At 34.4% G+C, this 16,812-nt stretch overlaps 1 protein-coding gene across 3 annotated transcripts in view; it reads right to left on the bottom strand.

The window, feature by feature from the left end:
• Window positions 1–5,341: 5,341 nt before the first annotated feature.
• The window catches only part of YTHDF3 (YTH N6-methyladenosine RNA binding protein F3), a 39,405-nt gene continuing 27,934 nt past the window's right edge, over window positions 5,342–16,812 (bottom strand). For all 3 annotated transcript variants that reach the window (XM_047725265.1, XM_047725266.1, XM_047725267.1), the window contains one exon: window positions 5,342–8,461. In XM_047725265.1, the coding sequence (XP_047581221.1) occupies window positions 8,438–8,461 (24 nt within the window). In that variant the 3' untranslated portion in view covers window positions 5,342–8,437. The remainder of the gene's footprint in view (window positions 8,462–16,812) is intronic.

Here is a 16,812-nt window from a genome sequence, read left to right on the forward strand (position 1 = left end):
TAGATACCAGTAATTGTTACTGGGTGTATGTCTTCTCTCCAGCATTTCATACAGAAAACACTTCTTACACTTTAGGTATTTGAAATAAACATGTAAGTGCTAGCCCATTCCATTTTCTAATGGAATGAATATGAATACTTCTTTCTCTTTATTAAATTTATTTGCAAAGATATCATAACAGCTTATCATTACACATGTACGCAAGCAGCCGCATGCAGAAAACAGTTAACCTGTTTAATGCAGAGGCAAAAAAGTTTTTGAACTTTAAAAGAATAATTTAGGTTAAAAATCTTAAAAATGAACAGTGTTAAATAATGAAACTGGTGTTAGTTAAGGAATGGATTCATAAGAAGTGATACAAACAAACTTGAAGCATTGTAACTTAAAAGAGACGTATACTTTAATTCACCAATTATTTGATATATGTCCAAGACTTTTTCTTTGAATAGGAATCTGGTGATGCAAGTTCCCTGATGTCTTTCTTCCATAAACCATGCCTCACCTTTACTGCATCACCTAAGATTTCCCACGGGAGTGAGAACTGAAGATACACTCGTACACTGTGTGTAAACTTGCACATTTTTCTGACTTTGCTGACAAGTGCTTACAGTTTTCTAATCTACACCTAATTAGACAACTCACCTCTATCAGGTATTTCCAAAGCCGCCAACTTACGTTTTCATAGAAACAACTCATTCAGTCACATTTTATCAGTTTACGTATTTAAATTTCACAATAAAATAAACAAGTACAACTGAAATCAGTGAGTTTAGACAGAAGCCCAGATGACCCTTGGGCAGCTTACACACATGGACAAACTACAGAATAGCCAGGAGATGAACGAACCGAGTGTGCTCCAGGCACCGGGTGCTTCACAGGGGGGGATGCAAGTCAGTTCATACAGCAAGCCCAAGCACAAATAACACACTTAGTATCTTAGTTGGAGATCATAGCTTCAATATTAGCATGCAATGATATCGTGTTAAAGTTTTACCTGTAAAGTTTTCACCTCAAGATAGCTTTCTTTCAAATACATACTAGAAGGGTTAAAACCGCCATCTTGTTTCATGGATGTCAAACACCTCTTGCTGCTAAATTGCACAGTATAGCTGATGAAACAAGGAGGTAACACATACACATTAGTGTTTTCATTCTAAATTGTTACCATTCATGATGAAGCCCTTACTATTTATTAATGATAGTTGATTTGTATTTTGGCACCCACAAAATGGAGGCTGCCCCAGTGGCCAGGCTGTGAGGAAACTGAACCCAAGTCAGCCTGCGCTTACACCTGAGACACCTGTCAAGGAAACCGCACACACACCAATCACAGTCCTCCAACTCAACCTAGCTAGCTCACCTTACCCTAGAAAAAAGGACCTGCTAACCAGTCATGACCTGTTTCCCTCCTGCCTCTTCCAGCATTCTGTAAAACTGGCACTTGCCCAAAATCCTTCAGGAAGCGTGCTCCGCTGCTTGGGAGGCACTGTACTGCCTAATCCATGGATTATTTTCCCTTGAATAAAAGGCATCAAGCTCATTACATTGTTTTAGCGTTGCCATTGGATACTAACACACTTAAATGGTATCAGTATCAAGGAGTGTCTGTAACAAAGCAAAAAAACTTCTTAAGATCTAATTTTCATCTTTGGCTTCAGTGTTCTTCTATTGTTTATAGGTTTTCTTATGTTATTCCCCCATATTTGCTTTCTTTTTGGTCTAATTTGCCTTTGGTTCTGCCATCTGCTCTGCTCTAGCCAGGTAGAAACTAATTTTATGTTGTTACATTTTACTTATTTAGAAAAAGTATGGCTGACAGTCAGTTAAAACTCTGGAAACCAAAAGTTGGCAAAACAAAGATAAATAATTTAAGCTTTATTCAGGAAGTGACTGTTCTCAGGATCTCAGTAATAGAACATTATGAATTGAAAGTAATCAGTTTTCTACAACCTCTAAACTGCATGTTAGTGAAGATTTACCCTGAGAAATCTTCAATGGCAATCAATAAATTCTAAATCCTCCTAATTCTCTAAATTCTGAATAAAAAAGAACAGTTAATATTTGAAGATTTGCCACAGGTCCAGGGATTGTGCTAAGCACTTTCTGAGTGTTACTGCATTTAATCCTTCTGAAAAAGGATATATTTTCATTCTTTTATTTTTTAATTTTTTAATTGATGAGGAAATCTAGGCTTGGATCTAGTTTAATGGACCTAGAATTTAAGGACAAGTCTGTAGGCCTCCAAAGTCCATGCTCTTTGCCAGAATATTATGCAGCAGACTCAGAAGTTATTTCAAAAGAATTCCATCAAAAGACAGATGCCAAGCTATTTAAATCACCCTTTCTTTTTAATGGAAAGAAGCACTGTAACCTATTTAGCTCTGAACTTGGGGCTTTCAACCCAGCCAAATCTGAATTTGTTCAGATTTGACCATCTGTTCTTACTTACACGTAAGATCAAGATATTTTGCCTTTATCTAAATCTCCTTTATTAAGATTTATTTAAGGGGCACCTGGGTGGCTCGGTGGGTTAGGCCTCTGCCTTCCGTTCAGGTCATGATCTCTGGGTCCTAGGGATCAAGCCCCACATTGGGCTCTCTGCTCAATGGGGAGCCTGCTTCTCCCTCTCTCTCTGCCTGCCTACTTGTGATCTCTGTCAAATAAACAAAATCTTTAAAAAAAAATTATTTAATATATCTTCAATCCCTTTGTTAAAATCATCACTCTATACACAGATTTAGAACTCAGGGAGTAGGTATGAATTAGAATTCCTCCATTGGAATTCCTCCAATATACAATTGTTCTATTGAAAAAAGGAGAAAGTGAAAGTAAAGTTCTAAAATGATACAAGCAAAAAGGAAAATGCATTGACACAGCCTGCTGGGATGAGGCTAAGTAGTAATAAAATATATTCTTATATTCTTCTTCAAAAATACGAGGATAAGGGGGAACACAACTGCCCACTGAAGTGTAGACTATGACTCTTCAGGAGCACAGTTCAGCAAGGAGAAAGAGTGACTTTACAATGGAGAAACACCACCTCGGCCAGGTGACCAAGGTCAACATCAACGAGCATATGCGGGGGCTATGCATCTTCCATACGATGTGATGGAAATGGCAATTTCCCTATGGGGTATTCCCCCTCCCAAAATTCATAACCTCAGTCAAATCCTAAGAAAATTGTGAGATAAAATTCCAGAGAGCCATTCTACAAAATATCTGACCAGTACTCAGTACTGTCAAGATCTTCAAAAATAAGTCCGAGAAACCACCACACCCAAGAGGAACCTACGAAGACATGGCCAACTAAAGGTAATGTGCTAGCCTTGATGGCAACCCAGACTAGAAAATGGGCATTAGGTAAAACTTTAAAAATCTCAAGCGAAGTATGATAATGTACCATAAAAACTGGTCTATTAATTGTAACAAACATACCATATTAATGTAAGATGTTAATAAGGAAAGCTGGGTGCAAGGTATATCGGAGCTCTGTCCTGTCTCCCCAACTTTTCTGTAAAACTATTCTAAAAAAAACTGTATTAAAAAAATCCGTAAGGATAATGTAAAATGGCAGTAAAATGAAAAAAAAATAAAAAACAAAAAACTTCGGATTTCTTTGGAACACATTCCCTTGTCTCTTTTTAGCAATACTATGGAAAAGATGGAGATTTTGTACCACTGAACTTCAAAATTCACTGAAGGGAAGCAGTGGTCATATTCCCATCAAATAAAATAAATAAAATCTAATTTGGGGTCTTCATTACTTATATTCTGAAAATAAAGGATGACTATTAAAAATTATATTGGTTTCCAAACTTTTCAAAAGACCTAACATTCACCACTGCTAGAGTAAGTCACAGTGTACAAAGCTATTGAAATCATAAATTATAGAGGTGGGTGGGTGGCTTAGGTCATGGTCTCAGGGGTCCCAGGACTGAGCCCCGCACCAGGCTCCCTGCTCAGCGGAGAGTCTGCTTCTCCCTCTGCTCTTCCTTGTGCTCTGTCTCAAATAAATAAATAAAATCTTTTAAAGAATCAAAAATTATAAAACTTCAGAACTTGGAGGCATTCTACACTAATCTCTTGGTAAGTGCACTGAAACAAAGGAAATTTGCTCAGTATCGACCTACCAGTTAGAAGTAACTCAAAGTCTGGTCTTTCAACTTTCAATTCTAAGATCTTCAGCTATACAATAATTCCATTCTGATTACAAACATGTCAGATAGAGCCAATATGTTTCTAAACAACATTCAAATATCTACATCCGTAAGCGTGTTCTATGTAAGGGGTATTCTTTTGACGCGCAAGTAGGGTGGCAGGAAGGAATGAGGAGCCGGTCAGTGTTATGAACTGCACTTAATATCTTCCTTGCATTCTAGGTTTTACAAAAATAGTGTTTCATTTACATTTAGTCCCAATGCTGCACAGGCAACTCAAATTAGAGAGTAGACAAATTCTGAACTTAGTGCGGTATTTTAAAAATAAACTGTATTTAAACTGCTACTACCACGTGTAGGTGATACATAGTTCTACTTTTCACTAGTACACCGAAAGGAATGAGAAAAGAGTACACCTCAAGATCATGCAATCACAAGTACTGTACTTAGAAAGCCTTGAGTTAGCCTGTTAACTTCAGACTACAATAATATTTTAGTTCCTAGACTGACTTACTAAACCTAGCATCACTAAGCAAGATAAAGCCAGGCAGGTAAGAATTAGGGTCCCAACAAATGAGTAGCCTTGAATATAAATATGCTGATGAGATGCAAACCCTCCCTTTAGGAAATGACCAGTAAAAAGGAGGTTTCTGATGATGCCAGTGTGTTAAACTGTGCCCCCATCACATGCCATCAATGTTCTACAAATCTAAGTTGTGACAGCACAAAACTCTTTAGTTTCTTCCCCCATCAGAACAAGTACCTTAGAGCCCAGCCAATAATCAATGCACCACCCAGATTCATCATGATCTACATAAGCTCGATCTATCCCAAAGGATAACATAAAGACTGTTAGAAAAGCATTCCTTGGTACCAAGAATGGGGGATTAGGGTTATTAGACAGCTGGTACCACCACTTCCTCCTATTACATGAAAACAAATAGGCCTCTTTCTCTTTTGCTCTAAGTTTAGTATTAAGAGCATGTAATTGAATAAGCTCACTGGAGTGGATAAGGATTAGGATAAACTGTTATCCCCCTCTCTTTAATTTCCCCAGTTAATTTAAATGGCCAACTAAAACAAGCGATACAATCTATTTGTACTCGAGAGAACCGTCAATCAGGAAATCCATAATAGGGCAGGCAATACATATTTTTGAAGATAAAATGGAAAAAACACAGATATGAGTGAACAATTTTTATTGAAACCCTCAAAGATTAAAGAGGACCAAATGGTGAGTTTGGGTACCATAACAGAAAATCTCACCTAACTGTACCATCATTCACAGGAATGAACAAACCCAAACACGACAAAATTCAATTTCTCATGTAATTGCTACAAGTGAATGTAAATGAACTAATCATTTTATCATAACCTTTCTTTAATCATACGAAAAAGAAGGGAATTTACATGGCATAACAAAAGATATGCAAAACTTAATGAAAACACAATTCTCTTAAGTTTTTCAAACTTATTTTTATAGGATGCAGAATGCACTTGAAATGATTAAATGATTTAAGCTGATTCTTTTTTATTGCAAACTGTTTTAACATCAGCTTAATCCCCATGCATGGTATTCAAAAAGAACACAGCTTTTTAATTAGAAAGATCACTCAAGTTAAAATGAGGAATTAAGTACTAAAAATTAGGAAAAGGATGGGGTTTCTTCTGAAAGGAATCTTCAAGTACCAATATGTATAGAGAAAGAATACTAATTTTGGTTACATTTTCCCCCTTACTGTTAAATATACAAACTATAATACCTTTCAAAATAAAATACCCACATACGATAACTTTAATTAGAAACAGTCAAACCAGATCTTGGAAAATATTAAGCAAGAAATTTGCTGGGCCAATAATGTCTTAATTTGTGATTATTCCAACATTTGATGATGTGTCTCCTGCTGTAGAGCCCAGGTTCTCTTCCTTTTGGTCCCTACAGTTAAGAAATATTTAGTTAGTTGTGCTATTGAGACAATCTGTAATAATTTTGCTTAGAGAAAAAAATTTTTTTTGCCATATACTGACAGACCAAAGAGGAAGAGAAGGCAGGTGCTCTGAAGAAAACTTAAATGAGAAAAAAAAATTACCAATTTTGAAAAAAGTTTTTTTGTTTTGTTATTTTGTCCCCCCCACCCAAAGGAATGCTGCACCCATTTCACTTAATATTAGAAATCCAGGTTAAAGGCACTGGGATGTATTCCTCACCATGAATAGACTACTCAACTACATCTGACATCAGAGTCTGCTACTGCAATCAGCCTGCTTGCTGAGTGAGTGACACTTCTTACATAGAAACTTAATGTAAATTAAACAAGTTTGAATCCACTTATAATGTAACTAGTTTTATAAAAATATTCAGAGTCACTAATAAAGCACCAAGAAAAAGAGAACCTCAGAGAGAGGACTCAGACCCTTCCTACAAGGTCACCCCTTTACAGTTTTGTCTAATAGGACCTCCAGAGTGACAACAGTCATCTTTGACATGTCCTACCTATATAATCTTAGGGATGTAGACCATTGCTATGGTGACTATACCCAAATGCCAATTTTCATTATAAATAGTTCAGAGACATGTTACAAGATTTCATGGCTTACTCTTAAAAAGGTAAAATAGGTGCAATTTTCCTTTAAGAAAGACTTTATTCTGTAATACACCATTAACATTTTGATGTTCCCTTCAGTAAACACTGATAAAACTACACTGGGACTACCAAAGAACTGTGAAGTAGCTAAAATTATTACAAATACTGTATTTTTTTCCACTTGAATACAGTATTTGTACATTTAAGAAAACATTGTACAAAAAAATTATATAAATGAAAGCCTCAAAGAAATATCTGTCACTAAATTTTTGAATTGAAGTGACCAAAGACCATAGTAAATGAAAACATTTCTAAACATGATGTAAACATAAATGGAGTAATGCAAAACATCAAGGTATTCAAATCTACTATATTGCTATTTTCACCCTTAATGTATCTTTCTACATAGTTTTCTCCTTTTGGAACAGTAATATAAGGGGCGGTACATTATCTTCATAACCTTATGCCACCAAATCAGTTAATACAGATGCTTGACACATTTAATTATACAAAATCAATTTGTTTCAAGTTACAAAATTAATGTTGATATGTAATTAACAAAAAAAATAAGATGTTAAAAAGATAACTATAAGAATACCCAGATATATGCTGTATTCCCATTTATATAGATCTGATCAATAAAACATCAACACATTCACTTAGATACTGATTTAATCCATGGATCAAGGCCATATTTTCAAAGTATTTTAAGGATGCCAGGACACTGCAAAAGCTGGAGAAAAGAGTTGAGGAACAGTATATGCTTGCTAAACAAGAACTATGTTTATTTAGCTAGTGAATACCTAGAGTAATAAATTTTTACTTCATGATAGCAATCAGGCTCGCAAACACCCAGAAATAGGAATTAAGGGTTTTAAATGTAGTTATAAAGGTCATAAAAAGTCTGATTAGACTGAGGTACATTTACTCAAAATTTTGAGATTCATTAAGTGGTAGCAAACGAAATAATTCCTCAGACAAATGCACATTTTTCAGTATACATATTATTGGGGGAAGGAGGGGAGAAGAATGTGCATTAATTGGTGAAATCCACCAAGCTGCATATCAATATTCTGTTACACCAAACAGTTTGAAGACAAGGGAAATGTTCTAATATAATTTCAGATTATGTTTCATTTGGCTAAAATAGAGCTTAAGGTTGCTTTGCCATATTAAAAGTTTACTACAATAATTTTTCACATAAACATTTAGACTTGAACTCCAGGACTAAATATGGCATGATTATTTTGCTTTTAATCTGTCAAAGAGCTAAAAATTGACAATTTAAAAACTACAACAAAGAAAAAGTTGAAGCAGTGTGACTCTTACATCATTGAACCACTTCTAATGGTTAACTGTTAGTATTTAACAAATTCAAAGAGTTAATGAATCCTTGCATTCATTCAGTCTTCTGTGCCTTAGCTAGGATGCATAATTACAAAAGACAGCAGATACTGGTAAAAGCTTCAGGACAGAAAGTGCTTGACGAAGTTACAATTCTCAAGTGTGTTTGGTGAGAGTATAAGGGCAGATGCGCTGATGAAAACCATTACAAGAAGAGTCAATTCTGTGTTAGAGTTCAAAGATGTCACCTTAAGCAGAAAAAAAGCTTTAATAATGTCTTCTTTGACTTATTAGGCATTTCCAGAGTCTACATCATTAGTGTTGTAATTCTAACAGGACATCTTCATATGGTTATTGTTTGTTTCTATTTCTCTCCTGAAAGAAAAACACAAAGAATTTTAATAAAATACTACCATTATTTAAAAATTTAAATTATTTGTACTATAATGCAAACCATCTTCATAAAAACTTCTTCAAATACTAATTGGAGTAAGTAAAAAAGATTTACCTGCACACAACCATAGAGGGCTGATTACCATGAAACATTTCAAAATTAAGCAATCCAAACACAAAGACCTATTTCAGGAGAGTATGGCCCTCTCCACAGCCCTATCTTCCCAAGAAATTTTGTTTAAGGAGAGAATATGAAATGTGTTTTTTAGGCCTTTCAATGAGTTTTTAATGGTGTTATCAAAACAGACAAAAAGGCCTCTGAAGCAATATGAAAACTTTTGGCTAGGCAGAGTTAGGAGGAAAGGAAGAGTTGCATTAAATTGCATTCAAGTTGTATTACGTTAAGATTCTAGTAGTAACTAAAAAATACCATGTATCACAAACTTCCTCTATATCACATTCTCACATTCATCATATTGTAACTTTTCCCTATCAAGAAACATGATTACTTATTATTTCCTTTAAGTGGAAATCCCTTGAACAAAAATTAAACTGAGTGATGTTTTCTCAATGTTTATTAACCAAATATTTATCTATAGTACTTATGCCTGTGAAAAAAGGATGACCAGCATTGTGCATGTCTATCAAGTAAAAGCATCATGTAGTCTGTTTGCACCATCTTGTTTTATTATTTTTCAAGATTTTATTTATTTGACAGAGAGAGAGCCACAAGCAGGGGGTGAAGGAGGGAGACTGAGAAGCAGGCTCCACACCAAGCAGGGAGCTGAATGTGAAGATGTATCCCAGGACCCTGGGATCATGATCCAGCCAAAGGCAGATGCTTCACCGACTGAGCCATCCAGATGCCTCTGTAAGTTTTTATTTTAAACAAGTTCACAGGTGATCCAGACACTGCTGGTCCAGAGAACACACTTTGAAAACCACCTGTGTTTAAACAAATTATAAGACTCACTCTCTGTTTTCACTACTTCCATTTTATATTCCCAAAAGCATTACATGTTCTATAATAAATATGAATGCACTTTGCAACTGGTCAAAATAAGTTCCCATCCTGTGACAGTATCAGAAAACTGTATTTTACATTCCAAAGAGAACTTTTTAAGTTCTTTGTTACTAAATTCTTTTCTTTTTTATTTTAATTTACTCCTAGAACTTGAAGAACACTACTTATACAGAAAGCTAATCAAATAAATGCTCTACCACATGATAGCTACAAATCATTTTATACACACATTATCAGTGAAAGACTCTGAAATTAAATAAAACAAAATGAAAGCAGACACAAAGCTACCTAATTAATCACATTTCAAAAGGATAAAAAACAAAAATCCAACAACATAAAAAAAAAAAAGATAATTTGGTACTGGGGAGCTACAGTTTAATTTTACAAAGGCCCTAAGCGCTTAGAAAAAAACAGCTTAAACATAAAATCCAGTTTTACACTGAAGGAAACAAATAGATTTGTATGAAAAATTTTGAAACCTGCTCTAATTAGCCAGATATAAAAATCTAGAGAAATTCATCAACTCCACGAAGAGCCCCAAAAGTACAGACAAAAAAAAAAAAAAAAAAAAGGCACTATTTAAGGATATGTAAGACAAAGAGAAATTTAACTCAAGGAAGATGATCAGCTGTATCAATGAGGATCATGTATTACTTAAATAGAAGTTAGAGATGCTATTTCAGTTTGAACAGTAATCAACTACGCACTTTAACTGGATCAAATTTAAAATATGTAAAATTACACATGTACTATAATAAATCTACGTGTGTAATGTGTAACTTCCAACTCAGTGGACAGAAAAAGAGGAAAAAAAAAATCAATCCAATAGAACAGATGGGTCGGGGGTGGGGGGCTTGAATGATCTACATTTAATTAGAAAGTACAAAATAAGACAGCAAAAATACACATTTATATCAAGCATCAAAAAAATGTATGTTCATCAATGAAAACAATTCAGATGCTTCAAAAATCCAGTTATACATGATTACAAGAAAATAACCTAAAACATAATGACACAAAGTTAAAAGTAATGAAAAGACATAAGACAACACAAACCAACTAAAGACTGATAGAATTATATTACTACCAGACAAAACTGATTTAAAGGCAAAAACCATTGTTGGGAGATAAAATGGTCACTACATACTAAATAACAGACATTTTTAAAATAAGCTGTGACACAATATTAAACTAAAAAAACTTTACATACATTAGAAGTTGTCAGAATTATAAAGAAAATTTGACTGGCTTCTCATTACAGCAGGAGAATTTAACACATTTCTCTGTAATTGGTAAAATGGAAATATTAGTAAAAATATAGGCTGCATATACATAATACAGAAAACCGAGGCAATTACAGGGTTCACAATGAACCACCACAAAAGGTGACTATATGTCAGACTGGAAAGCAAATCTCAATAAATACTGAAGAGTCCACGTCATACAACATCACATTTTCTGACATCAGTTTTAGAAGCAAAACAGGTAAACAACAACAAAACACCTTACCAACATTTGGAAATTCTAAAAACACACTCCTAAAAGTCTCCCCAAAAATCATAATGGAAATTCAAAAATTTTTACATCAGTACAAGGAAAATGCTTAGTCTATAGCCCACCAAACACTTAGGAATCTACATGTGCAAAACTGAAAAGAATTAAAAAAGGCTCAAAAGTAATGAGCTATCATCCAACTCAGTATGTTAGGAAATGAGTAATAAGTCCCCAAAAGTAGAAGGAATGAAATCAGATTGCAGCAGAAAATAATGGAACAGAAAACAAGGATAAATAGAACCAAAGAGAATAAAAATTGGTGTTTGCAGGAAAAAGCTAGTGTCTGGAAAGGGGAAAAAACCTAGCAACAGAAAAATCTCTGGAAGGACTGATTTAAAACGAAGATACATTTAGTATCATGAAGACTGATACAACTAAAAAATAAAAATACTATTCATGCCAATATGAAAAAAACCTTAAAACAACTTCCTAAAAATATAATTTACCTACATACAATTTACCAAACTAAGTTCAAGAATAAACAGAAAACCTGCAGAAGAGACTTCTAATAACTAAAGAATATAAATCAACGATTAAAAACTACCCCACACAAAAACCCATCAGGCTCGTGTTTTTATTTGTTATGTACCTATGTAAGTATGTATGCATGCACGTATGTAATCTCTACACCTAACGCTGGGGCTCAAACCCAAGACCCTGAGATCAAGAGCCAGCCAAGAGCCCCCAGACTCACGTGGTTTTAGATGTACATTTAATTAATTGTCCTAGAACTGATCATTCTAAACTAACACCAACTATTCCAGAGACTAGAAAAAGGGGGAGCATCTCCAGAGTATTTTGAGGGTAGCAATACTTTGATACTAACAGTGTCAAGAGAAGAATGAAAAAGTAACAGTTTAGTCTCACTTGTCACAAAAGGATCTCTTCTAAGGCTGTTTGCTGGTAACGGTGTAGAGAAGCAAAGGTGAGAATGGGAAGGCCAGCAAGGCTAGCACAGTTAATAATAAGTACAATAACAACAGCCCTTAGACAGCGCAGAGCTTGGTTTCGAGATACATTCTGAAAGCAGAATCAACAAGACTGACTTACTGATGTATCAACTGATTAGATACAGAGTTTAAGAAAGAAAGAGTCAAGAATGAGTCCCCTTAACTGGAAGGGCAGTGGTGCCCTGTACATAGAGAAGGTTTGGGGCAGGCAAAGAAAGAGGGGAGTTAGATTTCAGACACTTATTAGACAGCTGTGAGAAGATATCAAATAGGCAGTTCGACATATGAGTCTGGAGACAGGAGGAAAGGCCCAGGGCGGGGGGTGTATACATATTTGGAAATCTTAGCATTATAAATGTCCATCAACAAAAACTCAGGTCTTCCTGAATATGGTCAATACCTTGGCTTTAAGACAACAAAACCCATATTTATATTAACAAGATCTAGAACTGAGCATGACACTGTTAACATTAAATAAGTATTTAAATATAATGAGAGATCTATGGGCATGATATTGACTACAGACCGCTAGAAATATGAGATTAAGCAATATGGAGCTATCAGTGATAACTTCTTGTGCTATTCTAAAATGACATACATATTACACAACTGCCATCATAAATAACATGTACTAGTGTGTTGTTGGAAGTAATACAGGAAGAAAAAAACCTGAATTATACAAAAGGAGACATGGTCCAGTACACCTAAAGGGCTATGTCTTTAGTGATAGTTCAGAAGAAGGCACTTTAAACACACACTCTTTACGACACAAACTTTCCAAAGTGACTCACGGAATTTTCACTTTTAACAATGACTGACAACTCAAAAAACAATTTGCTGAGATCCCTCCTTCTCTCATTTTCCATTAATAATACAGCTAGATCTCAACCAGTCAGATTTGGAGATTTGAGGGCTTTTCATCTCTGGTATAGGGTTTCTTCCCCATTTTGAGCTGAGTAGACTTTGGAGACCAACATATGAACCTAAGGCCCAGACACAGAACTTGGCCAGTGGAGAAGAGCTCCAGGAGGACGTTTACTTGCTAACCCATGTCTTTTTGACAGAGCATAATGGATGAGCTAAGACTTCCTACCTAGGAATCAGCTGGAAAACAAAATTTTGTTCAGTGTCCTCTAAAGAGCCAAAAGCTTGCCCTTAACATTACAAATAGATAACTTACTTCCTTTTGATCACTGGTAGGTTTATCACTATTAATGGTATTTCAGTAACCAGAACTGAGACTACGTAAGCCGCAAGGGAAAAAGCAACTGTGTATCTAAGAAGTCTCACCATCCAAAAAGAAAATGAGAATAAGCACAAGGAATAGAAGTACAATAAAAGAGAACTGCTGAAAGAGCCAGTGAATACCTGGTGGGGGTGGGGACGTAGAAAAAGAGAGACAAAAAGAGAGAAAGCAGGCAGGCAGTCACTTGGGACCCAAATGCAACAAACACCTTTTGTCTAGCTTGAAAATATGACTTTCAAATTGAAAATTTCAGTAGATGAATGAAAGGGCCTCAAAATGGTCATTGCCTTATTTAAGGAGTAGAATATTAAGTCCAAAAATTACCTCAAATTACAAAGCAGAAAAAGAGAGCTAGAAATCACAAAGAAAAAAAAAAAAAAAGAGAACCATAGGATAGATCTAAGACAAAACGAATATTCTAGAAGTAGGAAAAAGAACAAACACAAGAGCCAAATAAATAACTAAGTAACAAAAATTTTCACAAATTCTTTTAATATTCTTTCCTGCATGAGGTAGGGCTTGCTTTTCCTCCTCTAAAGTGTGGGGCTGGACATTCTGACTTGCTTCTAAGAACACAGTATGCAAAGGGAGAAAAAAAATACTTATATTAGAGAAGTCTAGCAGATACAACCTAAACCAAGTAATCAAAATTAGTATCACTGAGTATTAAATTATCTATAATTAGATTGAGGACACACCAGTTATGCAGTTTTCTTCCCATAAACTCAGTCTAATTATGAGAAAGCATTAGGTAAACAGACACTGAAAGACACCTTAAAAAACATGTGCCCTGTAGTCTTCAAAAGTGTTAAAGCCATGAGAGACAAGGAAAGACAAAGAATTGTCTGTCATAGCTTAGGGAAGACTAAGGAGACATAAAAACTAAATGCAAAACCAGGTTTCCAGATATTCAACAGAAATAGACATTAGTGGGAAAAGTGGGGAAATCTGGAAAAAAATCTATAGTTAACAGAACTGTACCAATGTTAATTTCTTAGTTTGGATAAACATACTAGCATTATGTAACATATCAATATTAGGAGAAACTAGACATACAGAAACATCCAGTATTATCTTTATAACATTTCTGTAAATCTAAAAATTATTCAAAATGAAGTTTTAAAAAAGCATAATAAAAAGCCAGAAAAATACAAATCCCAAATATATTAAATATCATATTGCCATAGAAATATGAAATGCATAGATGTTCTTCAGGGTATTGTTAATTTAATGTCTGCCCTGCTTCTTTCTATTGTTTATTGGGAAAAGTGTTAAAATTACGTCCCAAAGTTAAAACAAGTAAATTATCAGACTTCATTTTTAAATTAAAGAAAAAAGGGGGGTGGGTGGGGGCATAGGCATGTTTCAAAAAAAGACAAAATTATAGACAAAGAATGACTACAGTTAATATATAACAGATTCAATTCTTCAGGAAAATTAATTACTTACCAGGAATAAAATCTACTCAGATTGGCTTACTGACTGAAAAATTTCACACTAGAGAGCAAAACAAGGGCAGTAACAGATGGATAAAACCCCCAGCTGTTCAAAAGCCTGTACATTTGTCCAGATCCATTAAAGTGTTTTAATACTGAGATAAGCTTCTGACCTGCACTATCCCAAAAACATGATCAATCATTTTGCATTAAGAAAGCAAAAGACAAAGAAGATAAAGGAAACAGATCAGTTCCATACTGTAAAATAAATTCAAAATTAAAAAAAAAAATCATCAAGGGAAAGGATAATGATTATGCTTTGGAGGCTCTGTTTTGGGAAACCCAATTCTTCAATTTTTTTAAACTTAGATTTCTATGTAAGTGAGAAGAAACATTCTTGATCCTCTGCATGACCACACTATAATAAAGAAACTGCTTTAAAAGATTCCAGTGCTCAAGTCTGCATTTACACAATAAAGAAGAATTTCAGGTTTGAGTAAGTATATGCAGTCTGGTAATTTATAAACAATTCATCTGTACCAACCAAAGATCAAGTAATCTCAAAGTGTATTATAAAATGGAAGAGTTAAGAGTAAGTTCAAATAGTGAAAAATGGTGGAGAACAGCTACAATATGTGTTAGTTTAAGTCCAAATGAGTAATAACATGATTCTAAGAAGTCCTAGAATTAGGACTAATTCATGTTCAGAGCTGTAATTTAGTTTCAACAAAATAACATCATTCATCACACTAAATTAACTTTTTTGTTGATGTGTAGCCTTATTTTGGTTTTATAGTTTTCACTTAAGACACACTATATTAAAAAATAAAATCACATACAAAATAAAACATAAAGATCAAACTAAATAAAATGGTCTCTATTTACAGACAATCTGACTATTGGGCAGAACATCCTAAGGATGTTCTATTAGAACTAAGAGAACTGATAGGTGAATTTACGAAAGTCATAGGATACAAAATATTTCTACAAACCAGCAATGAACAACTGAAAAAACTGAAATTACAATTATATTTACAAATATAAAACACTAAAAAAATTAAAAATTAAAAAATACATATATAAAATACTTAGAATAAATTCATCTAGAGACATGTGCAGGTCCCCAACATTGACAAATGTAAAATTTCACTGAGAAAAATTAAATGTCTGTCTGTCCAAGCAGATTGAGTTCCACAAAGAAAGGACTCTTTATCATTAGCAGCTCACTGGTAACCTTTAATATTTATCTGTTGACTGAGTAAGGGACCACACTTAAGAAAAGAACATACAGGATCAAAATATATGGTGATATAGGCTGACCAGAACACAAGATGTGTGCTAGTTTTCTCATATAAAAAGGATGGTCTGTGATCCCAGAGTCCTGGGATCGAGCCTCATATCAGGCTCTCTGCTCAGCAGGGAGCCTGCTTCTTCCTCTCTCTCTCCCTGCCTCTCTACCTACTTGTGATCTCTGTCAAATGAATAAATAAAATCTTTAAAAAAAGGGGGGGGGGGCGCCTGGGTGGCTCAGTGGGTTAAAAAGGATGGTCTGGGGACCCAAGAACAGAGGCTCTGAAAGTCAAACAAAGGAATTCATATCCAATTCCATTTTGGATCAGATTTTAGTCTACTTACAATAAAATGAAAGTAATAAAATAATTACATTTCAGACTTTCATTCACAAGTGGAACTGTTCAATAGTAGCTTTTTTATATCTTAGTTTTTTTATTATATATCCTGTAATCTTTTTTATTCCCTTATGTTATTTCAAATCCAAAAAACATCAGTATTAAATGTGTAAGAATTGAAATACCTTTCAATAAATTCAAAGTTTTCTGCCAAGAAACAGTAAAGTCAGTTTCAGTCAGTAATTATACAGTGCGATATAAGTAAATTTCTAAAGAAATTGCACATCAAAATTTTAAAATAAACTATTAGAAGTAAATAGAAAAGATAATTCAACAATTTGAGTTACTTCCTGAAACCTAAAAAAGATATTTCATATTAACTTAGATATGTTCTGCAGTTAACTATGTAGTTGCTGCTCAAGAAAAATAACTCAAATACCATTAAATTTAATGACTGTTCATACCATTACAGGTATGAAAGTGGTATCTCCGAAG

The sequence above is a fragment of the Lutra lutra genome, chromosome 4 (genome assembly GCF_902655055.1).
Source record: "Lutra lutra chromosome 4, mLutLut1.2, whole genome shotgun sequence".
Taxonomy (NCBI): Eukaryota; Metazoa; Chordata; class Mammalia; order Carnivora; family Mustelidae; genus Lutra; species Lutra lutra.